The sequence below is a fragment of the Procambarus clarkii genome, chromosome 25 (assembly GCF_040958095.1).
Source record: "Procambarus clarkii isolate CNS0578487 chromosome 25, FALCON_Pclarkii_2.0, whole genome shotgun sequence".
In the NCBI taxonomy this organism is placed as follows: domain Eukaryota; kingdom Metazoa; phylum Arthropoda; class Malacostraca; order Decapoda; family Cambaridae; genus Procambarus; species Procambarus clarkii.
This window is the reverse complement of record NC_091174.1, coordinates 19,693,722-19,717,307: the sequence shown is the minus strand read 5'-3', so window position 1 is coordinate 19,717,307 and position 23,586 is coordinate 19,693,722. Positions and strand designations below refer to the sequence as shown.

Below are 23,586 nucleotides of genomic sequence, written 5' to 3'. Positions count from 1 at the left end.
AGAACTTAGTGAAGTATCTATCTTCTTCCTGTAAACCAACTCTTAGAAAAGCTTAATTGTTTATGTCAGCTGTATAGGCATGTGCATTAGGTCTGAACTTTAATAGTATGCAACTTTTGACTTGGATTTGTTTGCAGGCAATCTTTAAGACTTGTTGCTTAGGGTCCAGATTTAGAGCTACAATTAAAAACTATCCATAAGGGAGTAGTTTTGATTCTCGGATTACGGCCATATGTGGTAAAAAAATGGCCTCTCTGGGGGGAGTCTTTGCAGCTCCCTGGAGCTATCCAGGCTGAATTTGGATATATTAGACTTTGACATCGGTCAATGTGCATGGAGTTCTAGGCCTACTGGGGACCACAAGCCCCTCTCAGAGAGGAACGTGGAGCCATGGCCTATAGAAACACCCGTGTGGTTGAAAGCATTCTATGTTGTGGGAACCGATCTGTGAGATTTATATTTATTTAATTTATATGAATTTATATTTACGTTAATTTATATACTTCGATAGCAATTTGTATAATGATAAGTGGACTGTATTTCTGCAATAATCTCAATCTCACAAATCGATCCTCTACACATTAGGGGGGTTTATATTAATTAAATTTATATATATGCAGCCAATCAAACTACAGTATTAGACTACATACATTGAAGAGGTTCCTTATCTTATAGTACAGCAGGTTAGTCCACCAGGTATAACTAGGGTGTAGACTCCACATTTTCCCTCTTTGAGGTAGCTTCCATCACCCTGGTAACTGATGCACAAAGTCTTGCTTCCTCGTCTTGACCTGTCAAAAGGGCGCTAGCTGTAAAGCCAGATACCTATATATGACAAGCTATATCAGAGAAAACACTGTACATGGAACAATGAAGACCTGGCTTAATTACCTTTAGTTTGAGGCTATCTCGTGCTCTAACCGGCTAACCCTACCCAATGACATTAATGGCCACTAATGATAGATAATGGGTTTCGGAAAGAACACTTAACTTGATTTGTTGACAGCGTGTTGATAATGGTACACCTTTGGTTTCCATAACACTTCGTCCAAGTAAAATTAACAGGAGCCGTATTTGCTCCCGTGTGCCTCTGGTCTAGTATAAACAATGGCTGACCCTCCTTCCTCCACTGACGCCTGGCCTACATTGTCCAGATGTCAATAAGTGATAGAAGGGTCACATTTACTCTACTTTAATATTGATAATTAAGTTAATTTATATGAGATGTTTTATGATGGTAAAGTCCAAAGACTAATGTATTTAAGAATATTTCTCACCATAATAGGTGGTGAATTATAATAGTGTGTGGTGATGATATCCCGTTTTCTATAGACGGTAATTTCACTACAAGTTACGTTTTCTATGGGTAACTTGTTTATACAATACAGCTATTATCTGTATGATTATTAAATGGTGTCGGATTTTCCGACATATGTCAGCCATTGACCGGATCAGGCACCCAGAAAGGTAAGCGCCCCAAAACAAATCCTTATTCTGGTTAACATTGCTACTGAGAGCCGAACTAGTGGACAGTACTCCCCAAATGAGAACGAACGAGCGTGACGTCACCACACTGCTGTCTGTACAACCTTCCTCCCTTCCCAGGGGGAAGGGGTTGTTGCCCGGGGGAGCCCCAGACCCCAATTTTTCAGCTGATGTGATTGGCAACGGTCATGTGTCTCTGGCTCCTGTTTTTCTGTCTCCAGCTCATTGCCTTGTTGTGTGTTGCTGTATCCTTGGTGGTACACGAGCCAGGAGTAATTTCACAAGTACTTGAGCTGCATGCGCCTAGGGTCATCTTCCCGAGGTGCCTTGTAAGTACTGCCCTTGGGGCTTGCGGCCTCCTTCCACAAGTCTCCTTGGGGTCTACCTCCACTGTGTCTTTTGCTGCTCCGTCATTGACCACCCATGGAGTCAGCTAGGGGTGTTAGTGCTCCCTTGGTTTGCCTTTGGGTAAGGGGTAGTTTTCATCACTGGGAGGGATGCAGGTTAATGTGCAGCTAGTTATCATCTCTCTTGGCAGCCGGCTCTGTTCTGCCTGGATACAATGTCCTTTTGTGGAGTTTTATTTTCCTTTTTGTTTTTCCTTTCTGGTAGTGGGGGAGGGGGGGGGGTTACCTTTGCTTGGTCGCACCCTATTATAATTTGGTGGTCCTCCTCTAGGACCCCGTGAGTGTACTCATCTTAGGGGGTTCTGCTTTAGCAGTCTACTTGGTAGTTTTGGGTCCTGGTTAGCAGTACCCGGCCTGACCTTAGCAAAATACCACGACTAAGGGCCCTGGGAAACCTAGCAGGGGCTCTGTGGTCCAATGGATGCAACCCCTTAGTCCCCTCTTGCTTCAAGCCCCGGCTTGGTGCCTTCTCTTGATAATTACTTACTCTTGCTTCAAGCGAGTCTGAAGGTTGCTCTGTCCCCTTGTCTTAGGGTGACACTCACCATGTGTGCCTCCATCATGCAGCCTGTTGGGTTGGTGACACTTTCGACCCGGAGTTTGCGAGTTTTGTTGCTTGTTCATACTCCAGTTCACCCAGACCGATGATCATGATGTGCGGGTGCAGGCAGCTTCAGCATTGCATGCTTGATTTCAATTGCTGCAACGTGCTAGGTTGGTTGCTACCCCGGATGCCCCATGACTACCCCACTTCAGTTATAGGAACCCGGACTTAGGGATGCTAGTCACTTCGACTCTGGTTCCGTCCGCATCTCTTTGTCCTTTACCCCCTGTTAGGCATCCTGGTCCTCCCCCTTGCTTCCAGCTCCAAAGCGTCTGAGGGCTTTGGAGTCGGGGCAGGGATTAGACGGTGTTGAGACTCTGGCAGTTTCGAGGGAATCCCCTTCCAGTGTGGCGACGGATTTATTCGAGCCTGTTTTTCCAGCCAGAGTTCCTGGGTCTGACCACTGGGGCCGCTTTTGTTCCTGCTTTTTTGACTGCTCCTGCCTTTTTTTAGAGGCGGGGGATTGGAGGATGGTTCGGCCAGGGTCCTCGTGGGAAGGTTCCCAGGGCAGAGGAGAGGGTAGACTTGGGGGGCCTTGGGCCCCATTGGACCCTGCTTGGGGTTTTGTACCCTCGGAGCGGAGCTTGGTGTTACAAGGGGTGGGGGTTCTCATTTTCCCCATCCCTGTACAAGTTGGATTTGGTGTCTACCCCTCTCCGAGTTCAGTTCCGTGATTCCGTGGGTTCTTTGGTCCTGTCTTTCCGGAGGTTTTTGTCCTCCCACATTCCGCCCCGTGTGTTGTGGGAGGCCATTGCAGCTTATGTCCTGCGCGACCTGAATTATGCCTTCATAATGGATCCTACTTCTTTCGTGTATGGCGCTTCCTGTCCCTACTGGGTTCGTTATGAGGTTCCAGAGTCAATCTGTCTTGCAGACTGCCCCTTTTTCTCATTGGAGGCGTGTCATTCATTCTGTCAGTCCCACATGCTTGAGCTGCTGCATTGGTCGCTGAGGACTTGCGCACCTGTGGCCTGTTGGCTTATGCCTTGCGATTCTTTTCCCTTCTCGAACTGTTCTTAGAATGGCTTGAGGAGGATGTGGAGGCACTTAGGGAAACTCCTGGATCTGGTGCATTGTCCTCGGCGGTGCGTGCGTCTTCTGCACTTTTGGAGCTGTTTGTGCCGATTCTGCTGGATGAAGTGTAACTTTTTTTTGCTTCCCGTCTCGTGTGTCTGAAGGCGGTGTTTGCTTCTTCTGTGGAATCCACTTAGGCCCTGGCTCTTTGGCTTTCTTTGCCTTTTTGCCTGTTGCTGTTTGCAGAGTCTGCGGTTGTGCAGTATCTGCTGGCAGCTTCGTGTAGTTGTAGTGCAATGTCGGACTTGTTGGTTCTCCGGAGGGCGTGTGGGATGTCTTTCCGGAAGGGTTCGAGGGTTCCAGGGCTCGAGCTTCCTCCCATCATGGTGGGCCAGTGGTGCCAGTTTCAGTGCTGGTGCAGCCTTCGGATATGTTTTCATCTGGTCGGCACGTTGATTGCTCTGCTTGAAGGTTGGGTTCCTGTAAGGGGCGTCGGCCCTTTCGCATTTCATTCCATTCATCAGGCGATGGGGGGGGGGGGCTTGCTTTGTTTGCTCATGCCTGGTCTCACGATATGTGGGCCTCTCTGGTCGTTTCATTCGGTGGCGTTGGGTGGCTCTTCCTCCTTCGAGAGATTCGGGACTAGCGGGGCAGGCCTCTTCTCTTGCACTCAGTCGGGTCATCTTGTGACCCGATGACTTTGCTTGGACATAGATGAGTTTGCTTGAGCATGGTCAAAACGACCTCGACGCTCAGGTGGATTCCTGCCTTTTTCTGGTTCCGAAACGGAACTGCGTGGACCTCGGGTTTATTCTGGACTTATCCCATGTGAAACCATGGGTTTATTGCCTCTCCTTTCCAATAAATACTCTGTCCCACGTCTGTCTTCTGTTGGAGCGAGATGCTTGGAAGGTCTGCCTGAACCTCAGGGACGCTTATTGGCACGTTCCGATTCATCCGGGGTTCAGGGACTGACTCGGTTTTGTTGTGAGGTGTCAGGGTTACTGCTTTCGTTGCCTGGCACCTAGCATTTTCACATGCCTTACCCAGGTTATGGTGGCCCGTCTGCGTCTTTTAGGCGTTCGGATTCTAGCTCATCTCGACAACTGGCTTGTGTGTGCTCCCAGCCAGTCCGCGTGTCTGCCCACCAGGGATTTGGTTCTTTCCTTGCTCACTGGGTTTGGATTCCTAGTGAACTGGAGGAAGTCCCATCTGGGTTCCCTCTCAGTTTCGGTCTTGGCTGGGTCTTGTGTGGGACGCTCGGACTGCTTCCTTGTCTTTTCCTCCAGAGGCACTGCTTCGGCTGTGGTCTTAAACTGCAGCCTGAACTGTGGTCCTGCGAGCCTGAACTTTGCCAAAATGGTCACCTGATGGGTTGGGTTTGGCTCCGTCTGCTGTTCTGGTTCTTTCGAGGACTTCCCTTCCACCTCTCTCGCTATCGTTGGGTTCGGCCTCCCGGAGCCTTACGTTGGCTGCTTTATTGTCGGCTTCCTCTTGGGGATTTTGGGGTTCATTGCCTTGGCACCTCCTCAAGCCCTCGCTCGATGTGTTCACGTATGCGTCGTTTCTTGGCTGGGGCTTTGTGTCCAGTGCTCACCAGGTCGGCCAGGAATGGTGGGGTCCGTCCTTCTGTCGGACTCGCAGCACGCTTTGGGAATTTGCGGCTGTGTGGATGTCACTTCAGAGAGTTCGTGTTGCTTGCGGATCGACGATCCAGATCCATTTGGACTGCTCCCAGTGATTCATTGCCTGAACCGTTGGGGTGTGATGTAGTCTTTGGCTCTTTGGGGCTGGCTCTTTTGGGTGACTCGTCTGCTGAATTCTCAGGGTTTGTCTCTCCTGGCCGTTCACGTTTGGGGAGTGTCCAACGTCCTCGCGGATGACCTGTCCCGGTTCATTTCCTTGTCCACGCGATGGTCGGCGCCGATTCGTTCAGTTGGCTCTGTTGGACATACAGGCTTCCAGAAGTGGACCTCTTCGCGTCGGCATGGTCACAGTGTCTCCCGTTATATGTGGCGCCCTTTCCAGACAGTGAGGCCTATAGGGGTCGATGCCTTTAGCCAGAACTGGGTGAGGTGGGGTTACCCATACCTCTTCCCCCCCCCCCCCCCCCCGTTTCATCTGTAGCTCCAGGTCTTGGCTTGCTTGGAGACTTACCAGGGAGAGTTGTCTTTCTCGCTCCTTGGTGGCCGGCCCAGCCTTGGTTTCAGGCTCTGCTTGCTCGGTGTTCGAACCCAAGGGTCTTCCCACGACTCTGCCTCTTTCCCCGGTACATGGCTGGTTCTTTCTTCTCCTCGAGTCTTCGTGTCTGGGCTTTCTGACTTGGGTCTATCATTACTTGTATGGTGCGCAGGTGGCTTCGTTGATGGTGACCCACCTGCGTGCTTCGTCTCGGCGGCAGTATGAAGTTTCCTAGTGGTCCTTTCATAATATCTTATCTCTGCTTAGGTATACTTCTGTCTCGGATATGGTTGCCTTTTCCTTCTTTTCGTGGTTGTTCCAGGACCGTCATCTTATGCCAAATACTGTCGCCTCATTTCGTGTGGAGGTACTGCAGCTTGTGTTCGGTACTGTTTGTACTTTTGCTCCGATCCACAAGCTGTCTCATGTGTTGTTTCACCTCCGGCCTTCTCATGCACCTCCTGAGCCATCTTGGTCATTGGACCAGGTGCTCTCCTTTCTCTCTCCTCCTCAGTTTGTGGAGGCCCCCTGGGGGTCAGGTCGGGAAGCTTCATGCTCTTTTAAAGCACAGGGGTTTCTGCTCTTTCGGTCCTGGTGGTAAGTTTGTTCGTTTGCAGCTGTCTCCTTCTGTTTTTGGCGAAGAATGAGTCTGCTGCTTTTCAGAAGGGTCCTTGGGTTGTTGATGCTTGGTTGGTTAGGACAGGAGTGCATCATGTGTTGTGGCCGGTTGCGGCTCTCCGCCGTTATGTGCGTACCACAGCTTCGGTGGCCAGGGAAGTACTTAGTGTTGACCTGGTTCCCCTTATTCCCTGTTCCAGGGCTCAAGTTTCTCAGGTCGTCCGCAGGGTTATTCAGTCCAGCCAGCCTGTGGGTTATTCTCATGTCCACAACATTTGTATGTTTGTTGCATTGGCTGCCGTCTTCGGTAACATGTCTTGAGCTGACATTCGGGCACAGGATTTTTGGAGGTTGATCAGGGTCTTGGCCGTTCACTACCTTCTTAATGTTCCTGGGGTCCAGTCAGGTTTTGTATAAGTAGCTCCAGAGAGCCGCAGGGGTTCCCCCCCCCCCCTCCCCCTCAGAAAACCAGCGTTGAATGTAATGAAACACCGTTTTCTGGGTGAGACCCCGGAGGCTCCCCGGTAACCCTCCCTCCCTCTGATCAGCATTTTTTTGCGTGTTTTGACATCCAGCCTCAGAACTGGGTTGTGGATAGCAGGCATGCGGGTCTGGGGTTCCCCCTTCCTCCAGTTTCTTTAAACCATTGCAACTCGTGCCTCTCTGAGGAGGGCCAGGTTCTGGCTCATAGTTCTAGGCCTAGAACTGCATGGTAGGCCTAGAACTCCATACACATTGACTGATGTCAAAGTCTAATATATCCATATCAGCCTGTATAGCTCTGGAAAGCCTCCGGGTCTCACTCTGAAAATGGCGTTTCATTACATTCGACGCTGGGTTTTGCTTATTGTCATGTTTTATGCCTTCGATAAATTTATTTTGAAGCTGTTGAGCAATAATCTCATGGTAGAGGTTTAAATGCTCTGTTAGTATTAGCTTTGCTAACAGTGATTTAAATTGGCTATATGCCATGCTATAATTGTTAGGTAACGTTTTATGGTTGTTTTTAAGTTAACCTTACCCAATATTGCCAAAATTGTACTGTACAGTTTCTAAGTATTGATTGTAAGTACAGATATTGTCTGAGCTTGTTTTTTTCAGGAATTACTCCGATTGCATCAAGCTCCCACAATTTATGTACAGATTCGAATCCATCATCAATCATGTTGTGGGATTGTAAGTGGTGACTGTTCTTTACCCAGTCAAGCTACCATTACAGTTTCTGCATGGTGTGATCTTTCAGGAGTTGAAGCTCCAAGATCTATTAATAGTTCTAACGTCAACATGCCTCGTGCTGACTGGAGTAAATTCATACCCATTGTAATATTAAAGGAGAGTTTGCTTCTGCATTTACCATGGAAATTTTATGCAACATACCTTTCTATCAACATTACTAAGTAATGAAAAATGATAATTTTGAATTGTTAAAATTTATGAACAAGATGAAAGTTTGATGTGATGTCCAAATCACACATCAGAAAATGACGAAACAATAATGTTCTGGCCCGTCCATGATTCGATTATACATTATGAATGATAATGCATTCATGTAATCGACTTGATAATGGTTCAGGACAGACCAAAATGTCGTCGCTTTTTCATCTTCTGGTGAGTGGTTTGGTCATCATATCTTCAGCTGCGTTATTCTGACTCAACGACTACACTTGAACGTTCGATGCTACATAAAAAAGTAAATAATATGCCTGGTACTTACAAATTTTATCCAAGGATATTGAAAATATTAAATTAATTTGTGACTAACTTTAATCATTCTTTCTGGTAAATCCTTCTTGATTGGAACAGTTTCTCTTGAGTGGAAACTTACAAATGTCTCCTCAATACATAAAAATTGTTATTAGGCTTCTTGAAATTTTGAACCATTCTGTGTGACGTTGGTAGTCAGTAAACTCCTGTAAACAATAATTACAGACCACAAAGTGCAACAATTAGAATTACCTTCTAATAAGAGATTAACAGCAAGATTTTCTTAGTAATCATTTATGGCAGATGAATCTTCTTCATTTCTTTTAAAACAATTTTAGAATGTTCGATGTAGCAAGGTGGTAGATATATATAGATAAAATATAGGTAGATAAAATATCTAGATTTTCAGAAAGTGTTTCCTGACTTTCCTCATCTTAGATTACTTTAAAAGATAAAAACAGAATGTTGCATAGTGAGTTAGTTGGAAAATATTATCTGCATGCAAACAGCAATTGTATGCATCATGAAAATTTGGGGACCAATATTGTTCTTGATTTATATATATTTTACATCAATAATGGCTTATGCAGATCAATATGTAAATTTACCGATGACACTAAACCAGGAAGGCACGTTTATATCATGCCGCAGTGATTAATAACCGACCTAAGCACCTTTCTAAACTGGACTAACGAATAACATATTTATTATAATGCTGTTAAATGTAAAGTATTACGTATGAGAAACAAACATAAAAAAGCGAGCCATTGCATAAACAACACAGAAACTTACTACAATGTCGTTGTGCTTGAATGAAGCTGAAGGAAAGACCAAATATGCGTAAGTGTATTTATTAAAGACCTAATTTTCGAATGCAACCTACATCCCTTCTCAAGGTGCTGTATACAGTGTTGTGAACAGGATTGTTGTTGTTGTTGTGTTTGATTCAGCAACTCGGCTCAAAACTTACATGCAGCAAGGGCAATAGTGAACCCGTAAATGGGTTCGGTTATTCACAATAACCTTGTTACTGTTATATTTGGGTCAAAGTTTTGAATGCAGATATAATTTCCTTCTTTTCGCACTGGCTTTAGTCTTTTATTTTAATAAAATTATCTTGGGGGCGGATATAGATGTACAGTGTTCACTAGTGTGTCCTATTCTTCAACTGTTTTCTTAACCATTGTAGTCGCTGTGGATTTTGTAGTTAATCTAGCTGCTCTTATTGGTTGAATGTTGAGTTTGATGTACAGGGCTTCAGTTACTTCACATTCCAGTAAGTAGTGCAATAGTGGCACCTCTGCATCTGTTCCATAGATATGACATTCTTTAAATATTGGTTCATTACCTCCCAGCAGCACTTGTAACCAAGTCTGAGTCTGTGAAGGACTACTGCAATATCTCTGAATAACTTTTTTGCCAGGCTTGAAAGAGTCGCTCCCAGTACCTTGTTTGTATCAAATCCTATTGATACGATTTGCCTTCCCCTGCTTTGGCTCTTTGGCAATGTTTGATAGTTGAAAGTATTTTCTTCTTGATTTGCTCCTTAATCTGTGAAAAACGTTTAGGTTTTTGTTACTTGTAAAACAGGTAGAGCAGTGGCAGTTTTTGCTAGTGAGTCTGCCTTTTCATTACCATCTATGCTAATGTGACCTGGTATCCAATTAAGGGTGATTGACAGCCCTAGATTGTGTGCTTCTTTTTCTATATGTAGGATTTCAGTGAGGAGTTTTGTATTATCTCGGTGCTGACTGGATAACAATGCCTGGAGCTAAGATTTAAAGTCGGTATGAATGATGACATCTTGTAAATTGTTCTCAGTTGCGTAATTTATGGCTTCTTTCAGGGCATATATCTCTGTTTGCAATGTTGAGCATCCACAATTCAATTGTTGCCCTCAGCAGAACTTTTTTCTTGATCAACTGTTCCATCTGTGAAGATGTGAGTGGTTGTCGGTCTTGAGATGTTCTCCATTTATTGTTCTATGACTGCTTTGAGCCTCTGCGAGTCACATGCTGATATTTTTAACTTGTAATCCTTCAATGATTATCTTTAGACTCGATTATTTCTATGGAGGAGGCTGCTGAAGGTGTTGATATGGACTGTCTTCTCCTTTGTTTCTAATGGTCAATTTCAAGTCCACTTTCTCTAGAATCTTGACTAGATTATCCGTTTATGCACCTGCTATATCTTGAAGGTTTCTATGAAGCGATCAGTGTATACTATCTTTAATTGATAGTTTAGAGGTGATTCCAACAAGTTCTGCGGTTATGGTGGCTATTCTTAGTTTGAGCCTGTTTTCATTTGAGGCTGGCAAATTGGTTTAAATTTTTTTATTCTTTCACTGCTCCCATATAGGTGCTCCCAGCATCGTTCTGAGGGCATCGTTTTGTGACACTTCCATCAAACGTAGTTCATCTTGAGTACTGGTAGAGATGCACCGTCTCTCTAAGACTTGTCAGGGAGTGCGACTTGTCAGGGAGAGCAAAGCTGAGTTTTTTGCTTTACAACGTTGCCGAAGATATTAAATTTGTTGAGTGAATTTTAACTGGCTGTCTATTATGACTCCAAGGTATTGAAAAGAGGTAACCCATTCAATTTATTGTGCTTGTATTACGTGTCTGATGTCTTGGGTTCTCATTTTAACTACCATTGCTTAGGGTTTATTGCTGTTTATTTTCAGTGCTATGCGTTCCGCTTCCCTGCTGATGATGTCTAAGTATTTTTGTGCATGGTTCCTGGCGCCTTTGATATCCACAAAGTTGTCTGCATTGTTAAGCAGTTTGGCTTTTGGTAACTTAAGGTTCAAGAATTGTTCCATGAGACAGTTGAAGAGAAAGGGGGCTTAGTATTCCTCCCTGCGGAGTTCCTTTTTCCAGCCTCTTTGAGGAGGATGTTTTTTCTTGGAATTTAACTTTACCTTCTCTGTTGAGCAGACTTTATTTGTCCACAAGCACCACGTAAACAGCTTAGTCTTCCCTGTGATCACTCACCACGTTCTCTGTCTGCATCTCGGTGCTCTTCATGTGATTGATCAGGTACAATTGCCTGGTGAAGTCAATGCTAACGACAAAATAATCACCACCCGTCACCCGGAGCAAGAGTTGACGCATTCACAGAGAAACGTCATCGTTTAATTAACGAGGTGTGAACGTAAACGGGAAGGGGGGTGGGGGACGTGCCTTCGACAAGCCGCCGGCGTCCTGTCCACGTTGAGGCCACTAGGGTTAGTGGTCTCCAGGTAATAAATTAGGTGTGTGTCTGGTTGCCATTGGGGGAGGGAGGAGGTCGACCGTACAGTAAGTACTCTATCCCTTCTGTAAGTGTCACCTTGTATCGACTCCCTGGAGTCTGCCATCCGGGTAATTGAGGTTTAACACGTCTGTAACGGACGGAGATCTAGATACCCGAGGTAACGTATGTGTGTACTCCTGTTATTAGTCTGTGAGGTAACGCATGTGTGTACTCCTGTTATTAGTCTGTGAGGTAACGTATGTGTGTACTCCTCTCATTAGTCTGTGAGGTAACGTATGTATGCTCCTGTCATTAGCCTGTGAGGTAACACTTGTGTGTACTCCTGTCATTAGTCTGTGAGGTAACGTATGTGTGTACTCCTGTCATTAGTCTGTGAGGTAACGTATGTATGCTCCTGTCATTAGCCTGTGAGGTAACGCTTGTGTGTACTCCTGTCATTAGTCTGTGAGGTAACGCATGTGTGTACTCCTCTCATTAGTCTGCGAGGTAACGTATGTGTGTACTGTCATTAGCCTATGAGGTAACGTATGTGTGTACTCCTGTCATTAGCCTGTGAGGTAACGTATGTGTGTGCTCCTGTCATTAGTCTGTGAGGTAACGTATTTGTGTACTGTCATTAGCCTGTGAGGTAACGTATGTGTGTACTCCTGTCATTAGTCTGTGAGGTAACGTATGTGTGTACTCCTGTCATTAGTCTGTGAGGTAACGTATGTGTGTACTCCTGGCATTAGCCTGTGAGGTAACGTATGTGTGTGCTCCTGTCATTAGTCTGTGAGGTAACGTATTTGTGTACTGTCATTAGCCTGTGAGGTAACGTATGTGTGTGCTCCTGTCATTAGTCTGTGAGGTAACGTATTTGTGTACTGTCATTAGCCTGTGAGGTAACGTATGTGTGTACTCCTGTCATTAGTCTGTGAGGTAACGTATGTGTGTACTCCTGTCATTAGTCTGTGAGGTAACGTATGTGTGTACTGTCATTAGCCTGTGAGGTAACGCATGTGTGTGCTCCTGTCATTAGTCTGTGAGGTAACGCATGTGTGTGCTCCTGTCATTAGTCTGTGAGGTAACGTATGTGTGTACTCCTGTCATTAGTCTGTGAGGTAACGTATTTGTGTACTGTCATTAGCCTGCGAGGTAACGCATGTGTGTACTCCTGTCATTAGCCTGTGAGGTAACACATGTGTGTGCTCCTGTCATTAGCCTGTGAGGTAACGTATGTGTGTGCTCCTGTCATTAGCCTGTCAGGTAACGTATGTGTGTGCTCCTGTCATTAGTCTGTGAGGTAACGCATGTGTATGCTCCTGTCATTAGCCTGTGAGGTAACGTATGTGTGTGCTCCTGTCATTAGTCTGTGAGGTAACGTATGTGTTTGCTCCTGTCATTAGCCTGTGAGGTAACGCATGTGTGTGCGCCTGTCATTAGCCTATGAGGTAACGTATGTGTGTGCTCCTGTCATTAGTCTGTGAGGTAACGTATGTGTGTGCTCCTGTCATTAGGCTGGGAGGTAACGCCCTGTCAGCTGAGTTGTGTCAGGTCATTAGGATCAATATATTTAGGGGCATTTGAAACCGCAGTGTTTAGTGCTAAGTGTTTATTTCACGCTAAACGGAGAAATGATGCCGTGTGAACTGAACGGAGTCTGAGAGACTCGTTAGTACTTAGTATAGATTATTGTGTATTTTCTAATTAGCACTTGGTCATGTTATCTTGAGGTTATCTTGAGATGATTTCGGGGCTCTTTTTTAGTGTCCCCGCGGCCCGGTCCTCGACCAGGCCTCCACCCCCAGGAAGCTGCCCGTGACAGCTGACTAACACCCAGGTACCTATTTTACTGCTAGGTAACAGGGGCATAGGGTGAAAGAAACTCTGCCCATTGTTTCTCGCCGGCGCCTGGGATCGAACCCAGGACCACAGGATTACAAGTCCCGCGTGCTGTCCGCTCGGCCGAGTCGACCGGTCGCTCGGCCGACCGGTCCACATGATCCTACTGGTCATGTGGACCAGTAGGATAACAGCGCCTATATTTTGTGTATTGTTGGCATATGTTATTGCGCTATCTTTTACAAGAATTGTGATTATTGATATATCATTGTTGTGTACTTTGATCTCTAACAATTCTGTGTTAATATATTATCATCACTGTAAGTGCATGTGTCTTCGATGGACAGACGCGTTTAAGTGTACCGTGATACACCAGTCGATAACCCTTGTATTTGCTAGTGCTAAAGAAAGTTATCACTAGTATATTCAGGTAGAATCCTTCTGTGTACCTTACAGGTGGCGGGAGACAAGTTTTCTGTTGACTAGCTTCGTGAAAGTGGAACTCTGTTAATTAACAAACCCGCGTGTAATAGTGTTTCAATATACTACTCTCACAATCTGACTGCCCGGCAACTCCCTTTTTTACTGATTTCTTGATACATCTGAAGGAGTAGAGCGGCACTAGAGCCTTGCCTCGTAATAAATTTGTGATGTAGAGCCCCTAGCACTCTAAGCCCTCTAGTGAATAGTCGTTAGGGCAGAACGACGACCAGCCACAAGATTACGATATCATAGTTCAAAAGATTATATCTTCCATTTATTATCTCGGCCACTGGCGAATCTGGTAGTTAGCTTATATGGGAACACAATGGAGACTGTTGCAAATGTCACTGGCAATTGCAGATCCTCTGTGAGAATCCCACGTATTACATGTGATAAATTTTGATTAGACATAAATAAGAGCTGGATCGAATTGGCTAACATGCCTTTTTCAGCATCCTCAATTGCAATGTTCTTTTGTTTTATCTACTATTTATCTTCTTTATCTGTAGATCAGAAGCTGTTAAATGTAAGAAGTAGCAGTCATAGCAACGGCTTTCTTGCCCCATTATGGGTGGTGTCCATTCATCCCTTCTCCCATGTTCTTACCCGTCCTATTTTTAAAGCTGAATTTATCATTTGCTTCTCTGATATTGGCTGGCAACATATTCCGCTCCTATGCTGCCAAAACAATACTTTTAATACCATTCTCATTTCTTCCCTGTTGACACTCATCATCCGACTGAAGATCTCGATCATGTCCTCTATCGCCTCGTGCTTTTCAGGGAATGAAGGTAAAGCTCCCTTATTTTCTCATCGTTTAGGAGGTCTCGTTTATCAACGTTGGATTTGTTCTAGGAAATCGATGTCCACTCTGTAATATGGTTTCCTAAACTGGACGGTGACGCTTAATTGAGGTATATATGGCCAAATACGATTAGATGAAGATGGTTTTGCATTTATTTAGTGATGTTTCTGCTTATAAACCTGAGCGTTCTACTTCCTTACTGCTGCCAAGGCTTCTGGTCACTTCCAGTTACGGCCAACATGTCTCTTTCGCAATAAGATTTGCCCAAACCTGCATGATTCATCCAATAAACGGTGCCACCGTCACTCACCGTATTTAGAACTGTGCACTTATTTAAGCTGAAATGCATCTGCCACTTTTCTTCCCAGTCACGATTAGGTCTTTCTAATGTTCCGCAAAGTCCTCGTTCACATTTACTATTTCCCTAGATTCATGTCATCCACAATCTTGTTGACATTACTCTTCACTCAGACACCAAGGTCGTTGATGTATGTAATTAACAACAAAGGCCCCAAAACAGACCTTTGGAACACACCTTAGTGACTTCTCTCTGCTTCAACTTCACCTCATTAATGCTAGTTCTTTGGATTCTTATCCCCTCAATCAGGTTCTAATCTAATTGACAACATTCTCTCCGATGTCATGGATCTCAACCTTTCTGAGGAGTCTCTTGTGGGGAATTGGTCAAATAACTAATATGCTCAATGAGTAGTTATTTTATCATAATTGTTATTGCTGTCGACTGTTTCGAATATGTTGGTGCAGAGGAATACATCATTTGTGAATAGTTCTTCATTAGAACATTTATTAAGATGTTTTCTTATTGATATCGCTTTAATAGCCTTGAGGAACTTTCACTCTACTGACGTCAACGGAATCAAACGACAGGTTGCAGCAAGGGTTCAGTTCCCTTCCTGAATACTTGGACCAAGGTGGTCGCTCTCCAGGTAGCAGAAACGACTACTTGTGGACTGATCTATTTTATAAGTTAATTTGTTGATCAGAGAGCTCATCTCTGTATTTTTTTTAAATTTTGTTGAACACCTCGTGGCAATTTATTTAATTGATATTTTCCAATTTGTTAAATAATATCAGCTTCATTTATCTGTATGTTTCTAGTATATTTTCTTCGTACGTCATGTATATTGCTTCAAAAATGAGGTTAGCTTGGTCTTCTTTTGAAAACACTGAGGCAAACTAATAATTAGAATATAGTAAATTCATGTCTTGCCATTTATGAGTTGTGAAAGGCCCTGGACCTCACTTTACTCAGGTAAAGACAAGACAGCATCTGGCGAGTTAACTTGCACTATTGGCAATCCTGGCTTCATAAGTCCTTTCTGCTTTCCTTGTTCTTATCTTAATTATCTCATAGATTTGTTAGGTAAGTCTCTCCTTTTTTGTATCTTCTTTATGCGCCACTATTTGCTCCTATTAGGTGTATTACTTTGTTCACAATTTGGAATCATTATTATCCGAACGATGTAGTATGTGACGGATATTGTTTCCCTCTGCCACTTTGCCATTGTCAGTGAAGATGCTGTATTCAGATTTTATTTTTAATTCGGGAAAGGCAACGAACTTTCAAGCCTCCTCGTTTCCCATCCATATCCTTTTCCGGAATTTCAACTCCTCATCCTTCTTCCTCCCCCATCCTTTGCCAAGCCCTTTAGTTATGAAATCAGAATCGAATCAGGTTATCAGGATCAGGAATCACAAATTATGGAATCATAATGGGACAATCTACCAAACTCTCCCATCACTACTGCGGCCCATAAAAGGGATAGCAGCTGAGTTAGTCATGTCTTCCACACACATCCATGGTAAGGGGGTTCTCCCATAATTATAATTCACCGGATGAAAGTACGGTTCCGTGATGAACAGTCGTTTACTCGGAGCCAAATACTGATGAAGATCGTCGACAACACTAACGCATCCCCGATTAGCATTCGCACTGACGGTGTAAATGCCCCGTCAGTGCGAAAATCAACTTTTTCTCCTGAACACCATGACGCCCAACATGCTACGGACCTTATTCTCACCCACTCACGACGCTATCTGGCAGATAGATTAATTTTCGTAAGCATTTTCATCTGTACCCAAGAACCTACCGACATTCTGAAAAGAATCCACGACCTGAAACCGGCCCTGACAGCAGTTAAAGGGAATTATCAGGGAAAAGGCCAATTCATTATGATTATATAGCACTTGGAATTGGTCTGGCTAAGGATTTTAGATTGTATCTAAGAAGGCATACTGCCCAACCACTTGGACAGTCGGGGACTGATCTCCGAGCATGAAGCGAGACCGTCTCACTACTGTGCACCCCACGTGGTTGGAACAGCATTTTAAGCAAAAATAATCAAGACCGACGAAAATCTACATTCTACGCTGATTGTGACATTACCTACTGCTGCTGCAGCAACCCAAGCTGTGGACAATGGTCCTAGATACATCGACATCCCAATCACTCCAAACACAGTCAAGAAAGAAAGTTACCTCCAATTACGACAGTGCTTGAAGTGCAACAAATACGATCACTTTTCCGCGAATTGCTAACTCACTGAAGGAAAATGCAACATCAGCAGACATGATCACAACTTCAGGACTTGTCAATCGAGCAACCAACAGTGCATCGTCCATAGAGCACCCCACAACGGTGTCTCCCTGGACTGCCAAATCAGGCAAGAGGAAATTAGGAAGATAACGGCTGGCAGACCAACCTCTGATGGTACACGGACGTCCATACAGGCCGTGAGGTTCAATATATGACAATATTGACCACAGCATTACCATCGTTACCAGCCTCTTCTGCTACAACGACGTCCACATCGACTCAACCCATCATCATGGAGACCAAGGGCTCAAGCGGCGACCGGGCCACCACTCACCGGGACCTCACCTAGCCAATCGGCAGCCTCCACTGCAACTGCATGATCCTCGCCCTGCTACACTTAGTAGACAAACTGTCGGGCTCAGACATCGACCAGAACGTCTTCACCCGTTTGCTGTTAGCAATCTGTTGAGTGATACCCAAGATTACTGTACCAGCTGATTTTCTCCTGGCTCTGTCAACACCCACTATACCTGAACAGATACCAGACCCAGCACTAGGTCCCAGCATGAAATCGCCCTTATTAGCACCATCAGCACTCCAAGTCATGCCCCGCCTCCGTTGGAGGTATCCATCACAGTGCCGACTACGCGTACCCTATCTGCTACAGCCTCATCCACTACAACCACCATCTTGGACCCCTCTGTCCTCACCGTGGTGTACGCTATCTACAGCCGAGAAATACAACATCCTCTACGAAAATTACTCTGCCCCCTGTTTCCCCAGGAAGAATACCAGAGCCGTGAAAAGATCTGCTCCCTGGTAGACAGATACAGGAGAAGCGAGGAAGCAAACAACGACTTCAAACGCTATAGTCAACAGAACCCAAACATATGGTGCAAAGTCTCAGCATACATCATCCGTCGTAGTCACGACGTCAGCCGGAGCTCATCACGCAGCAATTCTAAGACCACTACCCAGCCATAATCAATGTCATCAACACAAGTTTCATGGAGAGTGAGAAGAAAGAGGAATAATAGTCGGAAGACACCACCAGCAAGCAGTAACATTAACCATGCAATGAGAAATTGGTAACTATCAACGAGAAGGTGCTTCCACCAAGAGAGAAAACACGCCAGCAACTTGATCAAGCAGAGACGTCCCACTACCGCCTAACAAAATGCCTTCTTGGGCACAAGAAAACATCACACCTACAATTTTAAGATCATTACTCAACGGCAACCCAAGATGGAAAGGCCACTGAACTTTCAAGCCTCCTCGTTTCCCATCCACATTTTCTTCTGGAATTTCAACTCCTCATCCTTCTTCCTGTCCCATCCAATGCCAAGCCATGAAATCGGAAATGCTTTATTCTTAATCCATTGAGTTTAAATCACCCAAGATCTGCTTATCTTTTGAGGCATGGTCCTCATCTCTGACACTGCTTCATCTGTTTCATCGTTTTAGAACGAGTCTCAGTTGCCTATAGTTTGTGCTCTGGAAGGCTAGGATCTATAGACCTGGAAATATATTGCATATAATTCTAGCACAACTCTTCAATGTAATCACAAATCTAATCTAATCTGCTGATCACTCTTTCTCAGCTCATGGACAGCATTAAACACTTTTTCAAAATTTTATAGCAAAGTACTTTTAAAGGTTTTTGTTTTTACTTCTACATTTCAGCGAGGTGTACCCGAAGCCAGCCATCGACAGGACTGTGAGCGACGGCAAGGACGACATCCTGAAAGACCTACCAAACCTGCCTCCCAGTTACCTGGAAAAACATAATCCACACCCTTGGTCAGGCAACAATAAGTGTGCTCAGTACCCTCCACTGTTCGATATTAGCTTTAATAATCTTTACTGGCAGGTCTTACAAACCAGCAACGGCACTTTCTACCTGTTTAGCGCCTTCTACGACAACCGCACTCTTAATAAAAAAAAACCATCTCTTCGCATTCTTGGAATGATGAATCGCATTAACCCAACGGTGAAGACCCACTGCCAGATCTGGTATGATGACAACAATTCCCCTGTTATTTCTAATATTACTGAATATCGATATATATGGATCAAGGAATGGGGTAATCAGAAGCAAGGAATACTTCAGCCATACCTGATGGAGTGCGTGGTGCCAGCTGAACACAGGCACCAGGTGCCACAGTCAGTGTCGCTGGTGGAGAAACCCTGTGATAAACCAACCAACAACCTTCGGATCGTCAATAACCAGCCACAGGATGGTCAAAAAAAGGACTTTGCTGTATGTGTCAAAGGATTAGACTTTTCTTACGTAGACTTAAGTGTGCGGATCGTTGAGTGGCTGGAAGTGCTCTTCAGTCTTGGTGCTGACAAGGTGTTTTTCTACAATCTTGGGATACACCCAAATATCAGCAAAATCCTTAATTATTATGAACATATAGGACGAGTGGATGTTAAAAAATTAACACTTCCAGGTGACCAACCTAATGTGCATGGCTTGTTGCATATGTATTTAAAACATAAAACTGTACACCAATGGCAGAACGAACTTATACCATTTAATGACTGTATATACAGAAACATATACCGTTACAAATTCGTACTTCTGCTGGACATTGATGAAGTCATTATGCCCAAGACAGCTGAAGACTGGGCGTCGCTGATGGAGCAGGTGGCTCCGGGAGCGATGACCACAAACAACTACACTCACGCATCATATTGTGCTCGCAATGTGTACTTCTTGGATTCCATGCAGGACGCACACGGCCACGTCCACAACATACCTCCTTACTTACACATGATGCAACACATCTACCGTGCTGCCAATTACACACCACCCGGACACTACGTTAAGTGTCTGCATGATCCCGAGAAGATCGTCACTATCCACAACCACTATCCCTTCTCCTGCTTCGCCTACTGCAACTCTAAGAATATGCCCGAGAAACACGTCCATCTCCAGCACTACCGCAAGGAGTGTGCGGGTGAACTGGGTTCTCTTTGCATATATTTCAAAAATCACACAATTCTCGACGACAGAGTCCTGAAATACACGGAAGTTCTGACCAAGAATATAAATAACACTTTATATCAACTTGGTTTCTTGAAGTGGTGACTGATACAGAGCAGTCATTTATTGTAACTAAGTCACACATACACGCTAAAAGCGTGAGGCCAAGGGAGGTGTATATAAGGAGAGCAATGCAAAAGTCTAATGGTCTTAGAGAGCAACAGTGCTATCATGTGAACTGAAGACTGAGTTTCAATAGTTCTCGGAGATTTTAATGACAGGATAATTGACTGCATAACAAAGGCTCCCCAATGTAACGGAGCACACGTGGAGGGCGAAATTGATGGATACTTTAGACATGAACTTCCAGATGATATGAGTATCACCAACTTTGCACCATTAACCATAGTTCTTCAGTACTTGACTATATAATCGAGCTTAAAGAGTGGATCAGGAGGACCAAGTCATGAAAGAGACTTGTTTTCTTTTTTGAGACTTAAGACTCAAAAACTCCAACCGGAAGATGAGCTTCAGAAAATTATGAAAATTAAATAATAGTTTTCATCACACATAAGGCGTGGAGGCCACACAGCAGTACACACCAACTAAAAACGAAGAGGTTTGAAAAGTATACAGAATATAAACTACGGAGGTAAGCAACAAGGTATTAAGGACCGTCAAATATAGACAAAATTTTGGTCAGGAAAGTAGCAGAGGCAGTTGGGAAATAAGACTATGAAACTAAAGCCAAAAACCAGCCAAGGTTTATATATATTCTTATAATAAGAAAATTAACAGTATGGGACCACAATATTAACTCAGCAAGCTTAACTTAACGAGCTCAGATTCATTATATGTACCCTTCTGATCTTCAGGTTAGAATCAGGGGGGCATGAGTGGTCAAACAGCTACTATAGATGAATCCCTAAGTTTAAATGAATGAAGTTTTGGACACAGCAAAGAGAACAAACAGACCATGCGGTTTGTGAGCGAAGCATCGGCGAGATAATAAGGAAACGTCTCTGGAGTGAGTGTGACACCAGATTCAACACCCGAGCCTCACGTTAACAGAATACAAATAACTGCAAATAACAAGACAAGCAAACATAAGGATGGTAAAATAACAGTTTACTTCGGCCTCACACGCGTGGGGTCCTCGGTTCGAGGCTCCTAGAGCCCAGGTGAATGGAACATAAGGATGTTCAGAAACATGATAAAGGAATCTTTCAGGATTATATACAAGACGTACGTTGGGCCAAACTATGGTCTATCCAGCTTAGTCCTGGAGTAGGCAGCTCCAGTATGGAACTCACATCTGGTGATGCACAGGAAGGAAATTTACAGGTGTCAAACTCTTTGCCACAAGACATAGGGGAAATGAGCAATAAGATCTAAATGAACTTATGCTAACGATTTTGGTTGGGAGATAGACAACAATCGATATGATCTCAAAGCACAAGGTACCAAGGGAAATGCAGAAAGTTGAGAGATGAAATCTTTTCCACTTGATGAACACCAAAATGGTAAGGCAAGTTGGAAACAGAAAATGAGCCATGGAATGCAGGCAAAGTGACACACTGATCAACAGTTTTACAAAAGTTTTCTTTTCTGTGATGAAAAGAGCTGTTTATCTTGCATTTTGATCTGCTGAATTCATATATAATAATTTCAATTGTTGATTAGCTATCGCTTTACTTGTCAGAGTGGTAACTAAATCTTGCTTGATTCAACAAGTGGTGGATGCTGAACGTTTTCTCCCAGGCTCCAGTGTTGCCGGAATGTCCCGTCTCTCGAAGTGGCCCGTCTCTTGTGGACGCTCTCGCACGACTCTCCCACTCACAAGTTCAACAACAGTACTATGGGTACCCACCCAGCAAACCCTTCATCTGTCTCAGAAGCATTTTGGCTGTAGACCAGTGGATGAATCGGAAGTAGAGGAATCACCCATTATTCACAGCTTCCAGAGCGAACAAGAAACTCTACTGGAAAAGTCGCGAGGTATGAAAACCACCAAGTATTATGACGAATCATATTACTTAACCCTTGTAGCGTGAAAGTCGTTTACGTGTAGGCTGGAGTAACACCACGTGAACGAATGGTAAACGACTGTGGATTCACTTTTCAACACTCACAAGGGGTTTAAGTTTGCAATGATTTATTAAATACCTTCCTCATAACTCTTGTGTCCTTATCAGCCACACCTATCTACCTGCTTCCTCCCTTCTTTGAAAGCAATGTTAAACAACGTCGAAACATAAAGCAAACTTCAGGATTAAAATTGGATAAGGAAACTTTTCAGAGTACTGACGTCAGAGAACGTTTTTTTTCTGTCCTTTCCTAACTGTTATTTCGACACTTGACGTGACAGTCGTACAGCTGCCACCATGAGGATCAGATAGAGAACTGAAGAGAGTAATGTTTTTAAATGATGTACTCATTGTTTATCGGGTTGTGAGCGATGCTTGCTGGAGGTGTCTCATCCACTCTGTCACTGTCATGACGCACAACTGTTGGGCGTCTCCATATATACCTCACTCGCCTTCGATATTCCCAAGAAGATATCAAACCACAAAGATGTCGTCTGCTCATATACCCACCTGTGAAATAATAAAAAAGCTGAATATTATGGTCTGGCCTCTGCCTTACTCAGCAGGAAAACAAGAAAGCATCACCGCCTGGTATCAACACTGTTTCCTCTTTAACTATCTTCTGTATGCGTGTATGTGGCAGCATCCCTCCTGATCGGTGTCCTGAGGGGGTGACGGTATGATACACAGTCTCCTGGGTACAGTCTAGGAGGCTGTCTTACCATATCTTACCGCCCATCACCTTATCTTCAATTTCATTTGCCGCAGGTCTCGAGTTTCAGTGTTATTATTATGTGTGGCCAGCATCTGAAGACCATCACTGAGAGAACACCAGAGCGCCCTGGGCACGTGTCCCTGCTTGTGTGTGGTTCGGGTGGTGTCCACTTCACTGTTCATAGCAGAACTGTGATGGAGATCTGTTAATCCTCTCCCTTGATGTTGTATCACCACTTTGTGTGCATAGGTGAATAAAAAAGAATTCAAAACACACGTCAAGACGTTATATATAAATATATATTGTGTGCCTTCAATTGTGATAATATAAATTCCTCGAGCTGCTGAGTAATTTAAAAATAAGCTCTTTTGTTTTGATGTAGGACACTGTAGCCCTTAATAAACTTGTTACTGTGGACATCTGCTCTTTCCTCTATCCTATTGTAGATGAAAACATTTAATCAGCCATGATAAAAGTGATACACAGCCACATAGAGTATATATATATATATATATATATATATATATATATATATATATATATATATATATATATATATATATATGCCTATACTTGCATAAACCACAAGTGAAGATTAATAATCTTTGGACAACACCCACCAGTGGGACTCGAACCCAGAAAGCACAACTACCTTCCAGTAGCTGCCATAACTAGTATGCTTTAACCCACTACACCATCAGAACTTACAAAAGAAGTAGATAGTTCGAGATATATATCCCAAACATCTCCACTTCCCGAAGGCACCAGATGAGTGTGGGGTCAGTTTGCATTTTTCGTCAAGCCACTGTCAATGTGAGAGAACTCGTGTATAGGCTTATAAGCTGGACACGAGTTCTCTCA

At 44.1% G+C, this 23,586-nt stretch overlaps 1 protein-coding gene across 1 annotated transcript in view; it reads left to right on the top strand.

The window, feature by feature from the left end:
- LOC138368649 (uncharacterized) overlaps positions 1–23,142 on the top strand; it is a 557,854-nt gene extending 534,712 nt beyond the window's left edge. The window contains exon 4 of the mRNA XM_069331352.1: positions 18,618–23,142. Within this exon, the coding sequence (XP_069187453.1) occupies positions 18,618–20,028 (1,411 nt within the window). The 3' untranslated portion in view covers positions 20,029–23,142. The remainder of the gene's footprint in view (positions 1–18,617) is intronic.
- Positions 23,143–23,586: the final 444 nt, after the last annotated feature.